This window comes from Macaca fascicularis, chromosome 1 (genome assembly GCF_037993035.2).
Source record: "Macaca fascicularis isolate 582-1 chromosome 1, T2T-MFA8v1.1".
In the NCBI taxonomy this organism is placed as follows: Eukaryota; Metazoa; Chordata; class Mammalia; order Primates; family Cercopithecidae; genus Macaca; species Macaca fascicularis.
The window spans coordinates 189,883,892-189,901,433 of record NC_088375.1 but is presented as its reverse complement, the minus strand read 5'-3'; the positions used below and the strand labels follow the sequence as shown (position 1 = coordinate 189,901,433).

At 47.7% G+C, this 17,542-nt stretch overlaps 1 protein-coding gene across 7 annotated transcripts in view; it reads right to left on the bottom strand.

Annotated features, from left to right (window-relative positions):
- Window positions 1-7,128: 7,128 nt before the first annotated feature.
- EIF2B3 (eukaryotic translation initiation factor 2B subunit gamma) overlaps window positions 7,129-17,542 on the bottom strand; it is a 146,259-nt gene continuing 135,845 nt past the window's right edge. For all 7 annotated transcript variants that reach the window (XM_074008645.1, XM_015451901.4, XM_074008631.1 and 4 more), the window contains 2 exons: window positions 11,634-11,737; window positions 7,129-7,345 (listed from right to left, as the gene is read on the bottom strand). In XM_074008645.1, coding sequence (XP_073864746.1) covers window positions 7,293-7,345; window positions 11,634-11,737 — 157 coding nt within the window. In that variant the 3' untranslated portion in view covers window positions 7,129-7,292. The remainder of the gene's footprint in view (window positions 7,346-11,633; window positions 11,738-17,542) is intronic.

Genomic DNA, 17,542 nt, shown 5'->3' with positions numbered 1-17,542 from the left:
TTTTTCTTGTATAAAAACCCTGTGTTGTAGCCACAGCTGGAGCCTGGATCCTGTGCACGGAGACTCTGGTGTGGGTCTTGACGAGGTGGTCAGTGAATCGTGATAGGGAGTCTTGGTGAATACAGTCTCCTTCCAGAGGTCGGGGGTGAGGTAGCTGTAGGTCTTAGAGATGGCATCAAAGCGCGTAGGGCCACACTTTCTTTCCGACCCAATCAAAGCCCAAGATTTCTGTTCACTCTTCCTGGCCTCCATTCTTGCCCTCTTCAGTCCACTCTCTCCACTGAGACCAGAGTCATTTCTCTAACATGCAAATCTGATAGCTCCAAAGCACAAGGCCCACTTGGAGCACAGGGCCCTGTGTGATCTAGCTAGCTAAAGCCTCCTCTCCCATAGTTCCCTCACATCAGTGTTCCCTCGTTCCTACCTTTGCACATGTTTTGGCCCTTTTGTCTTGGCAGATAATCTTCAAAAAACTGAACTTGAATCACTGCTCCCCTCCCCCCCCCTTTTTTTTCTGAGGCAGGATCTCCCTCTGTTGCCCAGGTAGGAGTGCAGTGGCGCCTTCACAGCACACTGCAGCCTTGAGCTCCCAGTCTCAAGGGATCCTCCCATCTCAGCCTCCCAAACGGCTGGGACTATAGGTGTGCACCACCACACCCGGCTAATTTTTATAATTTTGTATAGACAGGGTTTCGCCATGTTGCCCAGGTTGGTCTCGAACTCCTGGGCTCACGTCATTTTCCCACCTGGGCCTTCCAAAGTGCTGGAATTATAGGCGTGAGCCACTGTACCCAGCCTACACCCTCTTTGAAACCTTCCTTGATTCATGTCTCTCTCCTGGCAGATAATTGCTTATTTGTGCTCTCTATAACAACTCAATTTATATATGTATAATTGCATTTATGACAAAATAACTTATGTACTTGAAAGTCTGCCTTCTTCACCAGACAATAAATAGGTGCTTAATAATTGTTGAGTGAGTCACTAAGAGTTGCAGAATTCAGGGTGTAAAGGATTGGAAACAGGGAAGAATAGAGGCAATAGTCCCTCTATTAAACTTTCAACTATCCTATTTGAGTGTGCTGTTTCTATTGGGTTCCTGACTGATAAACCCCAAGTGGCAGAGTTGGGTAAAATCAATATTCCAATATGTAAAGTTTGGGAAAGAGAAAAATAATCTACAATAAACTCATTTTTCTAACACAACTACTATTATCTCTGGCCAATTTCTTGGTCAGTTCTCCCAGACTTTAAAAAAAAATCATTACATCATAAATATTTCATGTTACTACATAGTTTTTTTTTTTTTTTTTGAGACAGAGTCTTGCTCTGTCACCCAGGCTGGAGTGCAGTGGCCGGATCTCAGCTCACTGCAAGCTCCGCCTCCTGGGTTTACGCCATTCTCCTGCCTCAGCCTCCCAAGTAACTGGGACTACAGGGGCCCGCCACCTCGCCCAACTAGTTTTTTGTATTTTTTTTAGTAGAGACGGGGTTTCACCGTGTTAGCCAGGATGGTCTTGATCTCCTGACCTCGTGATCCGCCCGTCTCGGCCTCCCAAAGTGCTGGGATTACAGGCTTGAGCCACCGCGCCCGGCCACTACATAGTTTTTGTAATCAATCATTTGGAGAATATCCTCAGGACAGATTCCCAGAAGTGGTGTTGTTTGGGTCAAAGAGTATGTACATTTTTATGGCTCTTGCTACACACTGCTCAACTGATTTTTGAAAGCTTGTGCTAATTAACATCATCTCTAGCACCTCAGTCCTGGGGAAGAGGAACATTTAGGTTGAGGGGGTGAACACCTAAGGGGTTTGCCATTTCCATTTGTCCATTCACCCAGAAAAATGCCTATGGAGGAACTAATATATGTATGATGCTATTGGCCAAATAGTAACTGCACATGAAAAGCAGCCTACCTGAATAGTACTTTCTTCTCCCTGTTATACAGTGTGTCCTGCTGAGGATAAAGTGGCATGGTAGCTCACACTTGTAATCCCAGCACTTTGGGAGGCTGAGGCGGGAGGATTGCTTGAGGCCGGGAGTTCAAGCCCTGGCAACATAGTGAGACCTCATCTCTACAAAAAAATAAAAAATTAGCTGGGTGTGGTGGAGCACACCTGTAGTCCCAGCTACTTGGGAGGCTCAGGCAGGAGGGTTGATTGAATCCAGAAGGTAGAGGCTGCAGCGAGCTGTGATTGTGCCATTGCACTCCAGCCTGGGCGACAGAGTGAGACCCTGCCTCAAAAAACAATAATAATGATAACATAAAAAATTTAAGGTTAAAAAAAAAGTGTATCCCTAGCAAGTCTCTGAAATAGAAACAGCTAGAAAGAGCCTAGCAAGTCTCTGAAATAGAAACTAAACGACACTTAGTCTGTATGGGCTCCTAGTTTGCTCTTGGGGCAACAGCTGAAGACAGGGAGAAGCCTGGAATCAGCACTGGTTGTCATCAGGAGTGCAACTCCTGATGCTATGCTTTAAGTAGCTCTTCATCTCCTTCCTTTTTTACCAGACTCTGCAAGACATAAGGTCCTTGGAGAAATAGATTTGTAACCACTTGGGCCTTGGGACTCTGCTTTCATCATAGGCCCATCACTGCTAACAATTGTGGCAAAGTTGATCATTCTATGGATGCTTTCAAGGCAAAGTCTGTTATTAAGGAAACCTCTTGCCTTATAGTTGAAAGACTAGGGTGGGAGAAATGGGTCTACAGTTTCCAGCCTTTCCAACCTAGGGCCTAGTGCTGTCTGGCTGCTCCAAGCTACAAAATGACTTCTCTTCTCCCAAACAAAATGGTTTCCTGAGCCCAGCTAAGCCTAAACTAGACATATTCTCCAAATAACAGGAGAAAAGCAATCTAATTAAATCTCATTACTGACTCATGAGACAAACGTGTCTTGGGATCTCTTTTTAAAATTTTTTTAATGAGACAGGGTCTCACTCTGTCACCCAGGCTGCAGTGCAGTGGCACGATCTTGGTGCACTGCCACCTCCACCACCCAGGCTCAAGTGATCCTCCCATCTCAGCCTCCCAAGTAGCTGGGACCACAGGCACGTGACACCATGCCTAGCTAATTTTTTGTATTTTAGTAAAGACAGAGTTTCACCGTTTTGCCCAAGCTGGTCTTGAACTCTGAGCTCAGGAAATTCGCCCGCCTCGGCCTCCCAAAGTGCTGGGATTACAGGCGTGAGCCACCGCGCCCAGCCTTGGGATCTCTTGTGTGTCCATTCCTTTGCTGGGTTCTGGTGTTGCAGGGTACCTGCTTTAAAGTTCATAGCCTGAGGGGGAGCACAGAGACCACAGGGGAAACCACTGAGTTGGGGGTACTCAGGGATGTTTCCAGAAGTGAAAGGAACTGGATGGGGGAGGTGGGAGGATGACAGAGTCTAAAACGAAAAGGAATGGCTCATGGTCTGGATCTTTTGTTTGCTGGTTGTGAGATCTTGGGGAAGTCACATAATCTATGACATTAACATAAGGATTAAATGAGATAATCCATATGGCTGAGGAACAGTGCCAGGAAAAGTGGGGTGGACCACACTCACACACACACAGTGCTGGGTAAAGTGACCAGTCTGGCTTCAGGGGTGGGTTCATGTGGGAGTTAATTCATGGTGGACGCAAGGCAGGCTTTCTTTCTCTGGCATTCCTCTAGGCTTCTCACTCACCAGCTTTTGGCGGCTTCTGTTATCTAGGCCAAGCAGAGTCAATGACCCTGAGATGTGGAGGAGGGAAGTGGGGGTCCTGGGCAGCCCCATCACCACCTGTTACATTTAGGGGCCAAGCCTGGGTGTGTATGCTCCTTCCCTGTGGGCAGGCTGAGGCCAGTAGCATGTATCAAGTATTTGTGTGTCTGAGATGGATTTTGCTCTTGTTGCACAGGCTGGAGTGCAGTGGTGTGATCTTGGCTCACTATAACCTTCACCTCCTGGGTTCAAGCAATTCTTCTGCCTCAGCCTCCTGAATAGCTGGGATTACAGGCGCCTGTCACCATGTCAGGTTAATTTTTTGTATTTTTAGTAGAGATAGGGTTTCATCATGTTGGCCAGGCTGGTCTTGAACTCCTGACCTCAGGTGATCTACCCGCTTTGGCGTCCCAAAGTGCAGGGACTACAGGCGTGAGCCACTGTGCCTGTCGCACTTATCAAGTATTTGGTACCAGGGCTGCAAGCAGAGATTAGGGAATGGTCCTTCACTTTAAGTGTGGGGGAAGGAGAGAGGCTAAGAACAAATGCAGCCTCTCTCCATTTATCCATGGCAGAAAGCCCCCTAATGCAATCATCCTGGGTAGTGGCAGATGGCTCAGGCCAAGGACAGGTCATACTGGCTTCCAATAGAATGTGTTCTCCTGCCCAGTCTCTCCCTCCGGGTCAGCTTCATTAGAGCAGAGCTTTCTAGACTTTCTGTCTGGGTGGTCCTTTCCATGGGCCTCCCCCTTCTTCAGACATATTTAACTACTTAGAAAGCTGCATACAAAGGCCTGGTTTATGTACCTCCTTAGGAGTAGGGATAGCTATGGATAAAGAAAGTGTATCCCCTGCAATTCTCTGGAAATAGAAACAACTTCTCAACTAGGCCATGAAGGCCCTAGATTCCTGCTGGGGCTTCAGCTAAACACAATTTCCCTCCCTCCATTGGTTATGGAAGTGGGATGGTAATAATAATGTAGTAATAGTAATGTAGTTAAGAACTGGGAAGAAGTTTGACCTTTGGCCTTGGGAAACAGCTTGGAGGGCAATCTTGGCAGTCTTATAGGCTCACAGGAGCTTATGGCCCCTCACTTCAAGTATGGGGAAAGGAAAGAGGCTAAGAACCAATGCAGCAGCTCCCCATTTATCCATGGCAGAAGGCCCCTGATGTAATCATCCTGGGTAGTAGTAGTCTTCTCAGCTCAAGGAACTCTTGCCAGCAGGGAAGGATGAGTTGTAACTGGGGGATGGATTCCTGGAGTAGCAGCTGTCAAGTTATGTCTGAGACGGCAAGCTCCTGGAACTCTGTTTCTCAGCACATCCCCAGGGCCCTCCCTGATTCAGCATTCGAGGTCCCCTTTCTCCTCTTGCTCCACTCCCCTCACTGAGCATCACTGGGAGGGGCAGGGCAGGCTCTATTAACTCTTCTGCCTTCCTGGCTTTTCTGATTTCTGTCCATAGAGAAATCCACTGGCCGGCCAGTGGACATTCAGTTGCTCATTATGTTTCAGACATACTCAACCCCTCTGTAGCTGCTACCAAAAGAAAACAAAAACTGTCCCTGCCTTCTGGCAGACAAACAGAGCAAAGAGAAGAAAAATCAAAGCATCTTGGGCACCCAGCCAGTCCTGAAACTGTCAGACAATAGCAGCAGTGTCCTGAGCTGGGGGCTGCTCCCAGCTGGGACTCAAACTCAACAACGCCTTCCTCTGGGAAAGCTTTTACCTTTTGTTTTCTCCAGCTCCTTCCTTTCCTTGATGCAGAGGCCGTTCGATGGACTTGTGCAAAGGGAAGGCACAGGAGAGGTTTTTCCTCTGTCTCACTGTCAGGGGTTCTAAGGCCTCCGTGGGGAAGGACAGGAAAGAGTGTATAGGAGGGCTCTGAGACAGTTTAATCAATGCCCTTTACTCCTCCACCCCACTTTCCCTCCCAACCCTTTTCTGTGGTCAAGGGCTCCTTGGGAGACCCAGGCCCTAAGGGGAAGAAAGTTCAGGGAAAGAGGACAAAACCTGAGAACCAGAAGGGCCTTTAACAGTCAAGCATTCTAACTTTCTCATTTTGCAGATGGAAACACTCAAGGTCAGAGAGGAGAGAGTGATTTGACCCAAACCAAACAACATTACAGAGGACAGATTTTCTTCCACCCAGGCCAGGACTCTGTCTCCAGCACCATCTAGGCCCCACCAATTTAATTTTGGTTCCAAAGGGGACCATGCTGGGCACCACCACAGCTCTTTATTCCCACATCCCCCTCAGCCCTAGTGGTTTCAACCACTTCTGCTGGGCCATTTCAGCTCCTGCCTGATGAGGGCAAACTTTCAGGAGCCTTGTTCTGACCAGTGGGAGGAATGTGGAGCTCCAGGGCTCTCAAGAAGGCTGACAGAGGTGGAGATCCCCCAGGGTCGAAATACTCATCGAGTCTCTCACAAGTTCTGTGACTAAGATAGGCAAGATTACTCAAGTAAACTTGAGAGCCTTGAGGTTTTTGAAGCAATGCAGAAACCAGTATTTCAAATAATTCTTTCTAATTACTGCCACCCACAGTGAAGACATCAAGAGAAACCTTTACTTTGATAATTCTAGGAGGTGAACTCTCACCCCAGGAATCACTTTTATCTTCCACCAAGCACCTGCACGTTGTAAAAGCAATGCAGGGAGAGAGCAGAGTGAATGTGTTTGGAAGCAGGGGTGGTGGAGGGAAGGTGGATACGCCTCTAGAAGGGCTGTGAATATGGAAATTTCATTCTTCAATTATCTGAAGCAGGAGAGTCTGCAGAATTAGGATATAAAGGAGTGCAGGTGGAGGACAGTCAGAAGGAATTTCAAGTCATGATACAGGTTTCTGGCTCTTCCTTCCCAGGTTGGGCAAACCTCAGTGAGGTGAGGTGCAGCGGGGTCTGACTTGGCTCAAACCATGGCTCTTCATGTTATCTCTACTAAAACCTGTGGGAATAGACTTGTTGGCTAGGCAGGGGCCGCCCCTGCTTCTGTTCAGAGTCTTCAAGGGATATTAGTTGAATTGGGGAAAATGGCTAGAGGCTGGGAGGTGAGGGAGTGAATGGTGAGCATGGAGGGTGGGGCTGTGGGTGAGGTGGGGGAAGGGGCTGGGAATCCGTATGGCAGGTATGGGAGCAGAGTCTTGGGCTGATGCTTAGCGTTGGCACTGCCAGCAGCTAGGCCTATGGGTCTAGAAAGGCTGATTAGGATAAGGGACTGAAGTACTCCCAGGTCCTTTTAGGTGGGGGATACTTTCAGGACTGGGCTGGGTCAGCCGGTCAGAAAGTAGCCATCCTAGGAGCTTTACATCGATCGGATAGCTGCTGCCCCCACCTGATGCACCTTGGCACACAAGAGTTAGGCCACTATGTCTGTCCTGTCACATACCCTTGCTCCAGATGATCTTTACCATCTGACTCATGAACATAAACACTGTGTACACTCGGAGCCCACCTGACATGGAGCTTGGGACTGCTCCACAAGTCTCCAGCATGCCTTTGGAAGCCCTTCTTTATTGGGGAATAAATACAGAGTGAAACATGTGGGCCAGCCAACATCTGTGATTTTGGAGGCCAAAAGGAAGGAGTCTGACTTGCTCAGAACTCAGATCTCCATGAGCTGGTCGCTCCCCACGATCACCTCGTTCACTCGTTTAGCTACAAAACAAAAGGGAAAACGTTTCCTGAGAACTGGCAGCAAGATGACATTTCTTTTTTTTTTTTTTTTTTGAGACGGAGTCTCGCTCTGTCGCCCAGGCTGGAGTGCAGTGGCCGGATCTCAGCTCACTGCAAGCTCCGCCTCCCGGGTTCACGCCATTCTCCTGCCTCAGCCTCCCGAGTAGCTGGGACTACAGGCGCCCGCCACCTCGCCCGGCTAGTTTTTTGTATTTCTTAATAGAGACGGGGTTTCACCGTGTTAGCCAGGATGGTTTCGATCTCCTGACCTCGTGATCCGCCCGTCTCGGCCTCCCAAAGTGCTGGGATTACAGGCTTGAGCCACCGTGCCCGGCCAAGATGATATTTCAAACCCAAACCCAACTGCTTTTTTTTTTGGGGGGGTACAGAGTTTCACTCTTGTCACCCAGGCTGGAGTGCGAAGGCGCAATCTCTGCTCACTGCATCCTCCATCTCCCAGGTTCATGCGATTCTCCTGCTTCAGCCTCCCGAGTAGCTGGGATTACAGGCACCCACCACCAGGCCTGGCTAATTTTTGTACTTTTAGTAGAGATAGGGTTTCATCATGTTGGCCAGGCTGGTCTCGAACTCCTGACCTCAGGTGATCTGCCAGCCTCAGCCTCCCAAAGTGCTGGGATTACAGGTGTGAGCCACCACGCCCAGTCAAACCCAACTGCTTCTAATTCTGTGTTCACAAAAATTTATTTCTCTACTATTGTGGCTCTGTTCTTGAGAAACTCTTGGGAATAGGGGTATGAGAGAGGGAGCACTTTCCTATGCAGGAGGATGGGACCAACTTTCTACATACCTGGCTGTGGTGAGCTTTAAATAGGAGAACTGAAACTGGGTCTTAAAGGGTGAACAGTTTCTCCAGGCAGTGATGGAAAGGAAGATATTCTAGGCTGTGAGAACAGCAAGGGCAAAAACAGTGAGATGGGAGAAAAGGGACCATGAAGTACTGTGGTGTGGCCAGAGGATAGGAAACGAGGGGATAAGAGTAAGAAATGAGGCTAAAAGGATAAATGGAGATAGTCAAAGAAAGGGCAATACCTTATATATAATATGGAAATAATGACACCTACTGCATAGGGTTGTTGTGAGAATTAAATTAGTTAAAGGTAAGTGAATGCTCAATAAGTTGTGGCTATTACTATTTCTATAAAGGTCAAATCCATAAGGCCCTCCATGACATCTTTGCCTACCTCTCCAGCTTCATTTCCCACTGTTCTCCATTTTATTCTCCATTTTACCAATAAGCCATACTGTTTTAATATCCCCCCCTCCTTTTTTTTGAGACAGGGTTTTGCTTTGTCACCTAGGCTGGAGTGCAGTGGGACCATCTTGGCTCACTGCAACCTCTGCCTCCTGGGTTCAAGTGATTCTCCCACCTCATCCTCTCCAGTAGCTGGGACTACAGGCATATGATGCCACACGTGGCTAATTTTGTTTTTTTTTTGTGTGTGTGTGTGTGTTTTTAGTAGAGACGGGGTTTCACCATGTTGGCCAGGCTGGTCTTGGAACTCCTGGGCTCAAGTGATCCGCCCTGTCTCGGCCTCCCAAAGTGCTGGGATTACAGGTGTGAGCCACTGCGCTTGGCCCTGTTTTATACCTTTGAACTTTGGCACATGCTGTTGCCTCTGCCTAGAATACTTCCTCCTCCATTTTTTCCCATTGCACTCTTATTACCCTATGTGCCCTAATGTAGTACCTGTAATATGTCATGCCTTCCCTTTTGAACTGTCCCTTTCCTGCTTTGTGAAACCACTGTACCTAATACAGTGGTTAATACAGGTACCTAATACCTAATACCTAATCTCTATTCCTACATCATTATACCATTCTCCTCTACTTCACTATAAGAACATTGAGGGCGCCAGGCACGGAGACTCACGCCTCTAATCCCAGCACTTTGGGAGGCCGAAGGGGGCGAATTACCTGAGGTCGGGAGTTCAAGACCAGCCTGGCCAACATGATGAAACCCTGTCTCTACTAAAAATACAAAATTGGCTGGGCATGGTGGTACATGCTTGTAATCCCAGCTTCTCGGGAGGCTGAGGCAGGAGAATTGCTTGAACCCATGAGGCGGAGGTTGCGGTGAGCCGAGATGGCACCATTACACTCCAGCCTGGGCAACAAGAGTGAAACTGTCTCAAAACAAACAAACAAACAAACAAACAAACAAAAAAACCAAGAACGTTGAGAGGAGAGATGGAACAGTGTAGTTATGATTATATCCCCAGTGTATAGCATAGCTACTGCCCCATGATGATTTTAGAGGTTTTGGGTAATGACAAAGATAGGATATGGTCATGTAAGTGGAGAGCTAAAGCTGAATGGAGATGAAGGTTGGTAGAGAAGTTCAGGGAATCATGAAGCTGGAGAGCTGATGAATACGTTTAAGTTGTCCAAGATGTTGTGGACAAGTGAGGGAGAGGAGAGGAAGACTGTGAACCATAGGCTAAAGCTCTTAATAAATGTAGGGAATTACCCTGGAAGCTGACCAATGACGGGGTGAAAGGTAAGAAGAGTTATAGAAAACTTTCAAGGAAAAAGAACTATAGAAAGGAGGCAGTGAGCCAATGACCTGGAAGGGGCAGGGGGAGCTAGGGAACAGAGACTATATCTGGCATGTTGGGGTTGATGTATTTTCACAGAGATTTAGTAAGCTGGAGGAAACCTGTAGGGGCACAACAAGCAGAACGAGGCCGGGTGTGGTGGCTCACTCCTGCAATCCCAGCACTTTGGGAGGCCAAGGTGGGTGGACTGCCTAAGCCCAGGAGTTTGAGACCAGCCTGGGCAAGACACCACCTCTACAAAAAATAAAAATATTAACTGGATGTGGTGGCACATGCTTGGGGTCTCAGCTACTCAGGGGCCGGGGTGGGAGGTCGCTTGAGCCCGGGAGGTCAAGGCTACAGTGAGCTGTGACTGTGCCACCTACACTTCAGCCTGGTGACAGAGCAAGACCCTGTCTCAAAAAAACAAAAAACTAAGCAAAGCTAGTGATGTTTGGTCAGGGATGGGAGTAGGCTCCAGTAAATACACTGGAAAATCTCTGGGCTGGAATCAGGTTGGGAAAGATCCCAAGGGGAAAAATACAAGGGAGGATGATAAGTTGGGAAAATAGCAATGGGATAGAAGGGAAAAACGTCACAAATAAAAAGTGCACTGTTGGGAAACTGGGAAGGCTTCCTGCTGGCCAGGAGGATTTGACCTATGTCAAGTATACGTCAACCCCCTGACCTATACCAGGTCTACCTTCATGGTCAAAGAACTGATCACTCTGGCCACAGGGAAGAGATCCCAGTTCTCTCACTGACTGTAAGAAGAGACTCAGATGAAACATGCTTTTAGCAGTTAGTGGATTTTTTTTTTTTTTTTTTTTTTTTGAGATGGAGTCTTGCTCTGTCACCCAGGCTGGAGTGCAGTGGTGTGATCTGCGCTTACTACAACCTCTGCCTCCCAGGTTCAAGTGATTCTCCTGCCTCAGCCTCCCAAGTAGTTGGGACTACAAGTGTGTGCCATCATGAACAGCTGATTTTTGTATGTTTAGTAGAGATGAGGTTTCACCATATTGGCTGGGCTGGTCTCGAACTCCTGACCTCAAGTGATCCAATTCTTCCAGTTGCCACATAAAATGGTTTCAGACCCAGTCTGGGTTCTCTCAGCTGTGCCAAGGTTTGGGGGCTGCCATGCATTATCCTTGGGTCCTGCATTCTCTGTGCTTTGACCGCTGGTTAAGGTCCTAGCTTTGATGGCCACCTTGCTGCTTTTCCTGGTGGTTTGACAGGCTATGAGAAGACCTAACTGACTGGGCGCGGTGGCTCATGCCTGTAATCCCAACACTTTGGGAGGCCGAGGCGGGCGAATCACCTGAGGTCGGGAGTTCGCAACCAGCCTGACCAACATGGAGAAACCCCGTCTCTACTAAAAACACAAAAAATTAGCCGGGTGTGGTGGCACATGCCTGTAATTCCAGCTACTCAGGAGACTGAGGCAGGAGAATTGCTTGAACCTGGGAGGCGGAGGTTTTGGTGAGCTGAGATTGCACCACTGTACTCTAGCCTGGGCAACAAGAGTGAAACTCCGAATCAAAAAAAAAAAAAAAATTGACAGTGATGTCAACTGCTCTCTAAAGATGGCTTTATCAATTTATGTTCTCGCCCGCAGTGTATGTATGTGCTTGTTTCCCACATCCTCACCAGCCTTTGGCATTATCGGTGCTGGTGTGAGAAGTAAAAATGGAATCTGTGATTGTAATCTGGTTTACCTTTGGCTTCAATCCTCTGGCCACTTCCAATCAAGCAGTCCTTGATGTCTGCACCCTTCTCGATCACAGCATTGTTGCAGATGACACTGCCTTGGATGTTGCTTCTGTAACACAGTAGCCAAGTTAGGGAGGACCCAGGGCTTGCATCACCATCCTCATTACTACTGGTTGGGGGTTCTGGCTCCTCCCTAGGCCAGGAACAGCTGGGAAGTCTAGTTAATAGCTACCTACCTCAAGTTATGAGTGAAAGACAGAATGGTAAGCCAAGGGAGGACCTGGCTTCAGAGAAATCCAGATTTGGGACTATGCTTGTAACGATCTTTCTCTAAGGCCTGAAAAGATATTCTGACTTCAGTTCCTTTTTTTTTTTTTTTTGAGACAGAGTTTCACTGTGTCACTGGGGCTGGAGTGCAGTGGTGTGATCATAGCTCACTGCAGCCTCTAAAACTTCTGGGTTCAAGTGATCCTCCCACCTCAGTCTGTAGCTAGGACTACAGGTGCACACCACCATGCCTGGCCAATTACTTCAGTTCTAGGATCCCAGAACCTAGAGGTCTAAATTCCATCCAACCTCTTCTTTGGTCTGGGGCTGGTCCTTAGGCTGACCCATCACTGCTACTTCTCATCTGAGAATATATACCAAATTTCATTTGAAGCTCAGAAATCGCAAATCCTCCTAGGAGATCATCTCTGGAAACAATGGGCTCCCTGCCGGGCACGGTGGCTCACGCCTGTAATCCCAGCACTTTGGGAGGCCGAGGCGGGCGGATCACAAGGTCAGGAGATCGAGACCACGGTGAAACCCCATCTCTACTAAAAATACAAAAAATTAGCCGGGCGTAGTGGCGGGCACCTGTAGTCCCAGCTACTCGGGAGGCTGAGGGAGGAGAATGGCGTGAACCCAGGAGGCGGAGCTTGCAGTGAGCCGAGATCGCGCCACTGCACTCCAGCCTGGGTGACAGAGCAAGACTCTGTCTCAAAAAAACAAACAAACAAAAAAAAAACAATGGGCTCCCCACACTCTCACCACAGACTCTGGTTAAGCAAAGCAATACCCATTCAAAAAAAAATTTTTTAGGCCAGGCGCAGTGGCTCATGCCTGTAATCCCAGCACTTTGGGAGGCCAAGACGGGCGGATCACGAGGTCAGGAGATTGAGACCATCCCAGCTAACACAGTGAAACCCCATCTCTACCAAAAATATAAAAAAATTAGCCGGGCGTGGTGGCGGGCGCCTATAGTCCCAGCTACTCGGGAGGCTGAGGCAGGAGAATGGCGTGAACCCGGGAGGCGGAGCTTGCAGTGAGCTGAGATCAAGCCACTGCACTCCAGCCTGGGTGACAGAGTGAGACTCCGTCTCAAAAAAAAAAAAAAAAAATTTTTTTTTTCTTTGAGATATGGTCTCAGTCTATTGCCCAGGCTGGAATGCAGTGGCATGATCTTGGCTTACTACAGCCTCCACCTCGTGGGTTCAAGCAATTCTGCCTCAGCCTCCCAAGTAGCTGGGACTACAGGGCCACCACACCCGGCTAATTTTTATATTTTTAGTACAGATAGGGTTTCACCATGTTGGCCGGGATGGTCTTGAACTCCTGGCCTCAAGTGATCCACCTGCCTCGACCTCCCAATGGGCTGGGATTATAGGAGTGAGCCACCGTGCCTGGCCTAAACAATTTTTTAAGAGATAAGGTATCATTATGTTGCCCAGGCTGGCCTCGAATTTGAGCTCAAGCAATTCTCCTACCTCAGCCTCCCAAGTCTCTGGGACTATAGGTGCCCATCACTATGCCTGGCTAAAAAGGATTTTTTTTTTTTTTTTTTTTTGAGACGGAGTCTCGCTCTGTCGCCCAGGCTGGAGTGCAATGGCGCGATCTCGGCTCACTGCAAGCTCCGCCTCCCGGGTTCCCGCCATTCTCCTGCCTCAGCCTCCCGAGTAGCTGGGACTACAGGCGCCGCCACCACGCCCGGCTAATTTTTTTGTATTTTTAGTGGAGACGGGGTTTCATTGTGTTAGCCAGGATGGTCTCGATCTCCTGACCTCGTGATCCGCCCGTCTCGGCCTCCCAAAGTGCTGGGATTACAGGCTTGAGCCACCGCGCCCGGCCTAAAAAGGATTTTTTAAAAATCAACTCCATTCCACATAAAAGACTACTCCAGATCCTAAAGCATACCCCAAGAGCAGCACCACTTGCTCATGGCATTTAAATGTATTTAAAAAGCATCCTCCTAGGCCAGGTGTTGTGGCTCACCCCTGTAATACCAGCACTTTGGGAGGCTGAGGTGGAAGGATCACTTGGGCCCAGGAGTTCAAGACCAGGTTGGGCAGCATTGTGAGACTCTCTACAAAAAATAAAAAAGCTAGCTGCATGGTGGTGCATGCCTGTAGTACCAGTTATTCAGGAGGCTGAGGCAGGAGGATTGCTTGAGCGCAGGAGGTAGAGGCTACGGTGAGCTGTGATCGCACCACCGCACTCTAGCTTAGGTGATAGAGGGATATCTTGTCACAAACGGAGCATCTTCTTGGCTCTTAAAGACTGCCAGGTTGGAGGAAGGGTCCTTTTGAAAATTATGACTAACGTGGCTGGGTGTGGTGGCTTATACCTGTAATCCCAGCACTTTGGGAGGCCGAGGCAGGTAATCACCTGAGGTCAGGAGTTCGAGACCAGCCATGGCCAACATGGTGAAACCCCACCTCTACTAAAAATACAAAAATTAGCCAGGCATGGTGGTGCGCACCTGCGATCCCAGCAACTCAGCAGGCTGAGGCAGCACAATCAATTGAACCCAGGAGGTGGAGGTTGCAGTGAGCTGAGATTGCAACATTGCACTCCAGCCTGGGCAATAAGAGCGGAACTCCATCTCAAAAAAAAAAAAAGAAATTTATGACTAACCTTTATTGCACATCTACTCTATGCCAGGTATTGTGCTAAATAAATACTCTCTGTACATTATAGGAGTGACTTTTACAAATCTAGTAATTTCTTTTTTGAGACAGAGTCTTGCTCTGTCGCACAGGCTGGAGTGCAATGGTGCGATCTCAGTTCACTGCAACCTCTTGTGTCCCAGGTTCAAGTAATTCTTCTGCCTCAGCCTCACCAAGTAGCTGGAATTACAGGTGCCCGACACCACGCCTGGCTAATTTTTTGTATTTTTAGTAGAGGCAGGGTTTTGTCATGTTGACCAGGCTAGACTCAAACTCCTGACTTGAGGTGATCCAGCCTTTTTTTTTTTTTTTTTTCTTTTGAGACAGAGTCTTGCTCTGTCTCCCAGACTGGAGTGCAGTGGCATGATCTGCCTCATGTAAACCTCAAGTGATCTGCCTGCCTCAGCCTCCCAAAGTGTTGGGATTACAGACATGAGCTACTGTGCCTGCCTGGCCACAAATCTAATAATTTCTTTTATTTGAGACAAGGTCTCACTTTGTCACCCAGGCTGGAGTGCAGTGGCGTTATCTCGACTCACTGCAGCCTCCATCTCCTGGGCTCAAGTGATCCTCCTGCTTCAGCCCCCCAAGTAGCTGAGACTCTATAGGCACATCCCATCATGCCTGGCTAACAAATCTAGTAATTTCATCTGAAAATCACCTGAGCAGTGTAAAAAATAACAAATAAAGCCACCCTCAGTGACCTGGCCCCCATCAATTATTTTGGTAGCTCTTGGATAGGTATTTAACTAGAAGAAAACCTGGCCGGGTGTGGTGGCTCACGCCTGTAATCCCAGCACTTTGGGAGGCTGAGGCGGGCGGATCATGAGGTCAGGAGATCAAGACCATCCTGGCTAACATGATGAAACCCCATCTCTATTAAAAACACACACACACACACACACACACACACACACACACACACACACACACACACATTAGCCAGGCGTGGTGGCAGGTGCCTGTAGTCCCAGCTAGTCAGGAGGCTGAGGCAGGAGAATGGAGTGAACCTGGGAGGCGGAGCTTGCAGTGAGCAGAGATTGAGCCACTACACTCCAGCCTGGGTGACAAAGCAAGACTCTGTCTCAAAAAAAAAAAAAAAAAAAAAAAAAAAAGAAAACCCCTCCTAGATGATTCTGGGAGTACTATTTTTATCTCTGATGCAGTAAAAAAGAGCAACTACATTTTGCAGATGAGGTAACAGATTCAGAGAAGTTAAACCATTCACCCAAAACCATATAATGGCTAGTAACAGATTTCAAATCTAGGTTTGCCTGACTTCAGAATCCATAATTTAATCATAATGCAATAGAAAGAAATTAAGAAAATACTAGAGGAGACCTAGAACTGCCTTATTCTGAGCTGATAAGGCTCAGTGGAAGAAGCACTTTCCTAACAAGGGAATCATCAGTACCCCTGAGTCAGAAATGGGAAGAGAAAAAATGGGCAGCTGGAGGGGAGAAGGAGGAGGATAGAAAGGGTGTAAGCACTCTTTTTAACAAAACAAAACTAAGGAAAAATTCCGAACCCAAGAGGCATGAGGGGGTTGGAAAGAGGACATTCCAAGGACTAAAAACACTGATACACAGACCATTAAAAAAGATTCTTCCCAAATGCCAAAACTTAGTAAAATGCATAAAGAAATACTAGCACTTTATGGCATTTCAGAGTCTTCTTTATCTCTGTTCTCCTAGGAGGTTAAAGCCTTTTGGAAAGTAACAAAAGGCCAAAACCACAGCACCTCTGTGGTGTAGGCTAGAGATGGGCAGAGACAGCACTAGTTTGCCCTTTGGCAGACTTGGGATATACTCAGTGGGTGGGCTTTAAGAGAGCTTCCATAACTTTCCAACTTGCCCAACTTGCAAAGCAGTCCAGTAAGCAGTTAGGGTGGTTCCTGCTTTTTGGGGAAAATTCCTCCAAAAGGGGTAATAAGGAAGTACAGAAAGCTTTAGATACAGAGGCTCCTGGGACAGAGCTGCCTTTCAGTTGGCTACTAGTTTATCATGGAAAAGTCTTATTTCTCTTTCCAAGGTGGTAGTAGGGGTATGCTTCCTACTTAGTCATAAGAGCCAAAGAATGTATGCTCTGAAGCTGGGCAAGAGGTAAACATAGTCAGCAGACAAGAAACAGCCAAGAGGAACTCAAGCAGCCATAATTAGAGACAGTTAAATGTCTATTTTGGAATCTGGGATATAAGTGGGAGAGATTTCTGGAAGGAAGAGACAAGAATAACTGAGGTCAGATTTCCACAGCAATAAACAGCCTGGTTTTCCTTAGGCTCAGTGGATCTGACTGGGGTCTTCAGGGACCTCCCATATTGTCTGTCTCATCCAGTTTATGTGTAACTCTTTCTGAGACACATAAACCACTGCTGTGGAGCCTGCAGATATGATAGGGAAAGTGGGGTGACTAATGGAAAACTGTGGGCTCTCCTGAAGCTCCTGGTAAGTGGATCGATGGAAGGCTTTGAGATGAATACCTGACAACAGCTTACTGGGTGTGAAGCTCTTTTGTGACCATATGTATCCTCAATTGTTCCCCAGTATTATTGTGCAGCCAAAATCACCTCCAATGGCAAGGCTGAGGTATTTTGGAAAAATTTCAACCCAACACAGTTTCTCCCCATCCAAGAAGAAACTCCAGAATCAAGGACTTTACTGGGAGTGTATCTGTTCATGCTACAGGGAATGGAAAGATAGGACTATATCAAACAAGCCCTCTCCAGGTTGCCAATTGGCAGCAAGGACTCTGTCTTTTTTGTTTAGTGCCTAAGGAGAGAGAAGAGGTGAGTTCTATAGTCCAACAAAAGAACTTGCTTCAGACTAGAACCACAGCTTCTGCATCCTAGTTTTAACTCTCAGGTTGGCACGAAGCACTCCTCCGTGCTAATGTCTAGCTGTGTTCTCTAAGATGCTGCTCAGTGATGGCTAAGACTAATGGAGACTTGGTCCTCATTTCTCCTTGGTGGGTTCAAATTTCAAGCGCAG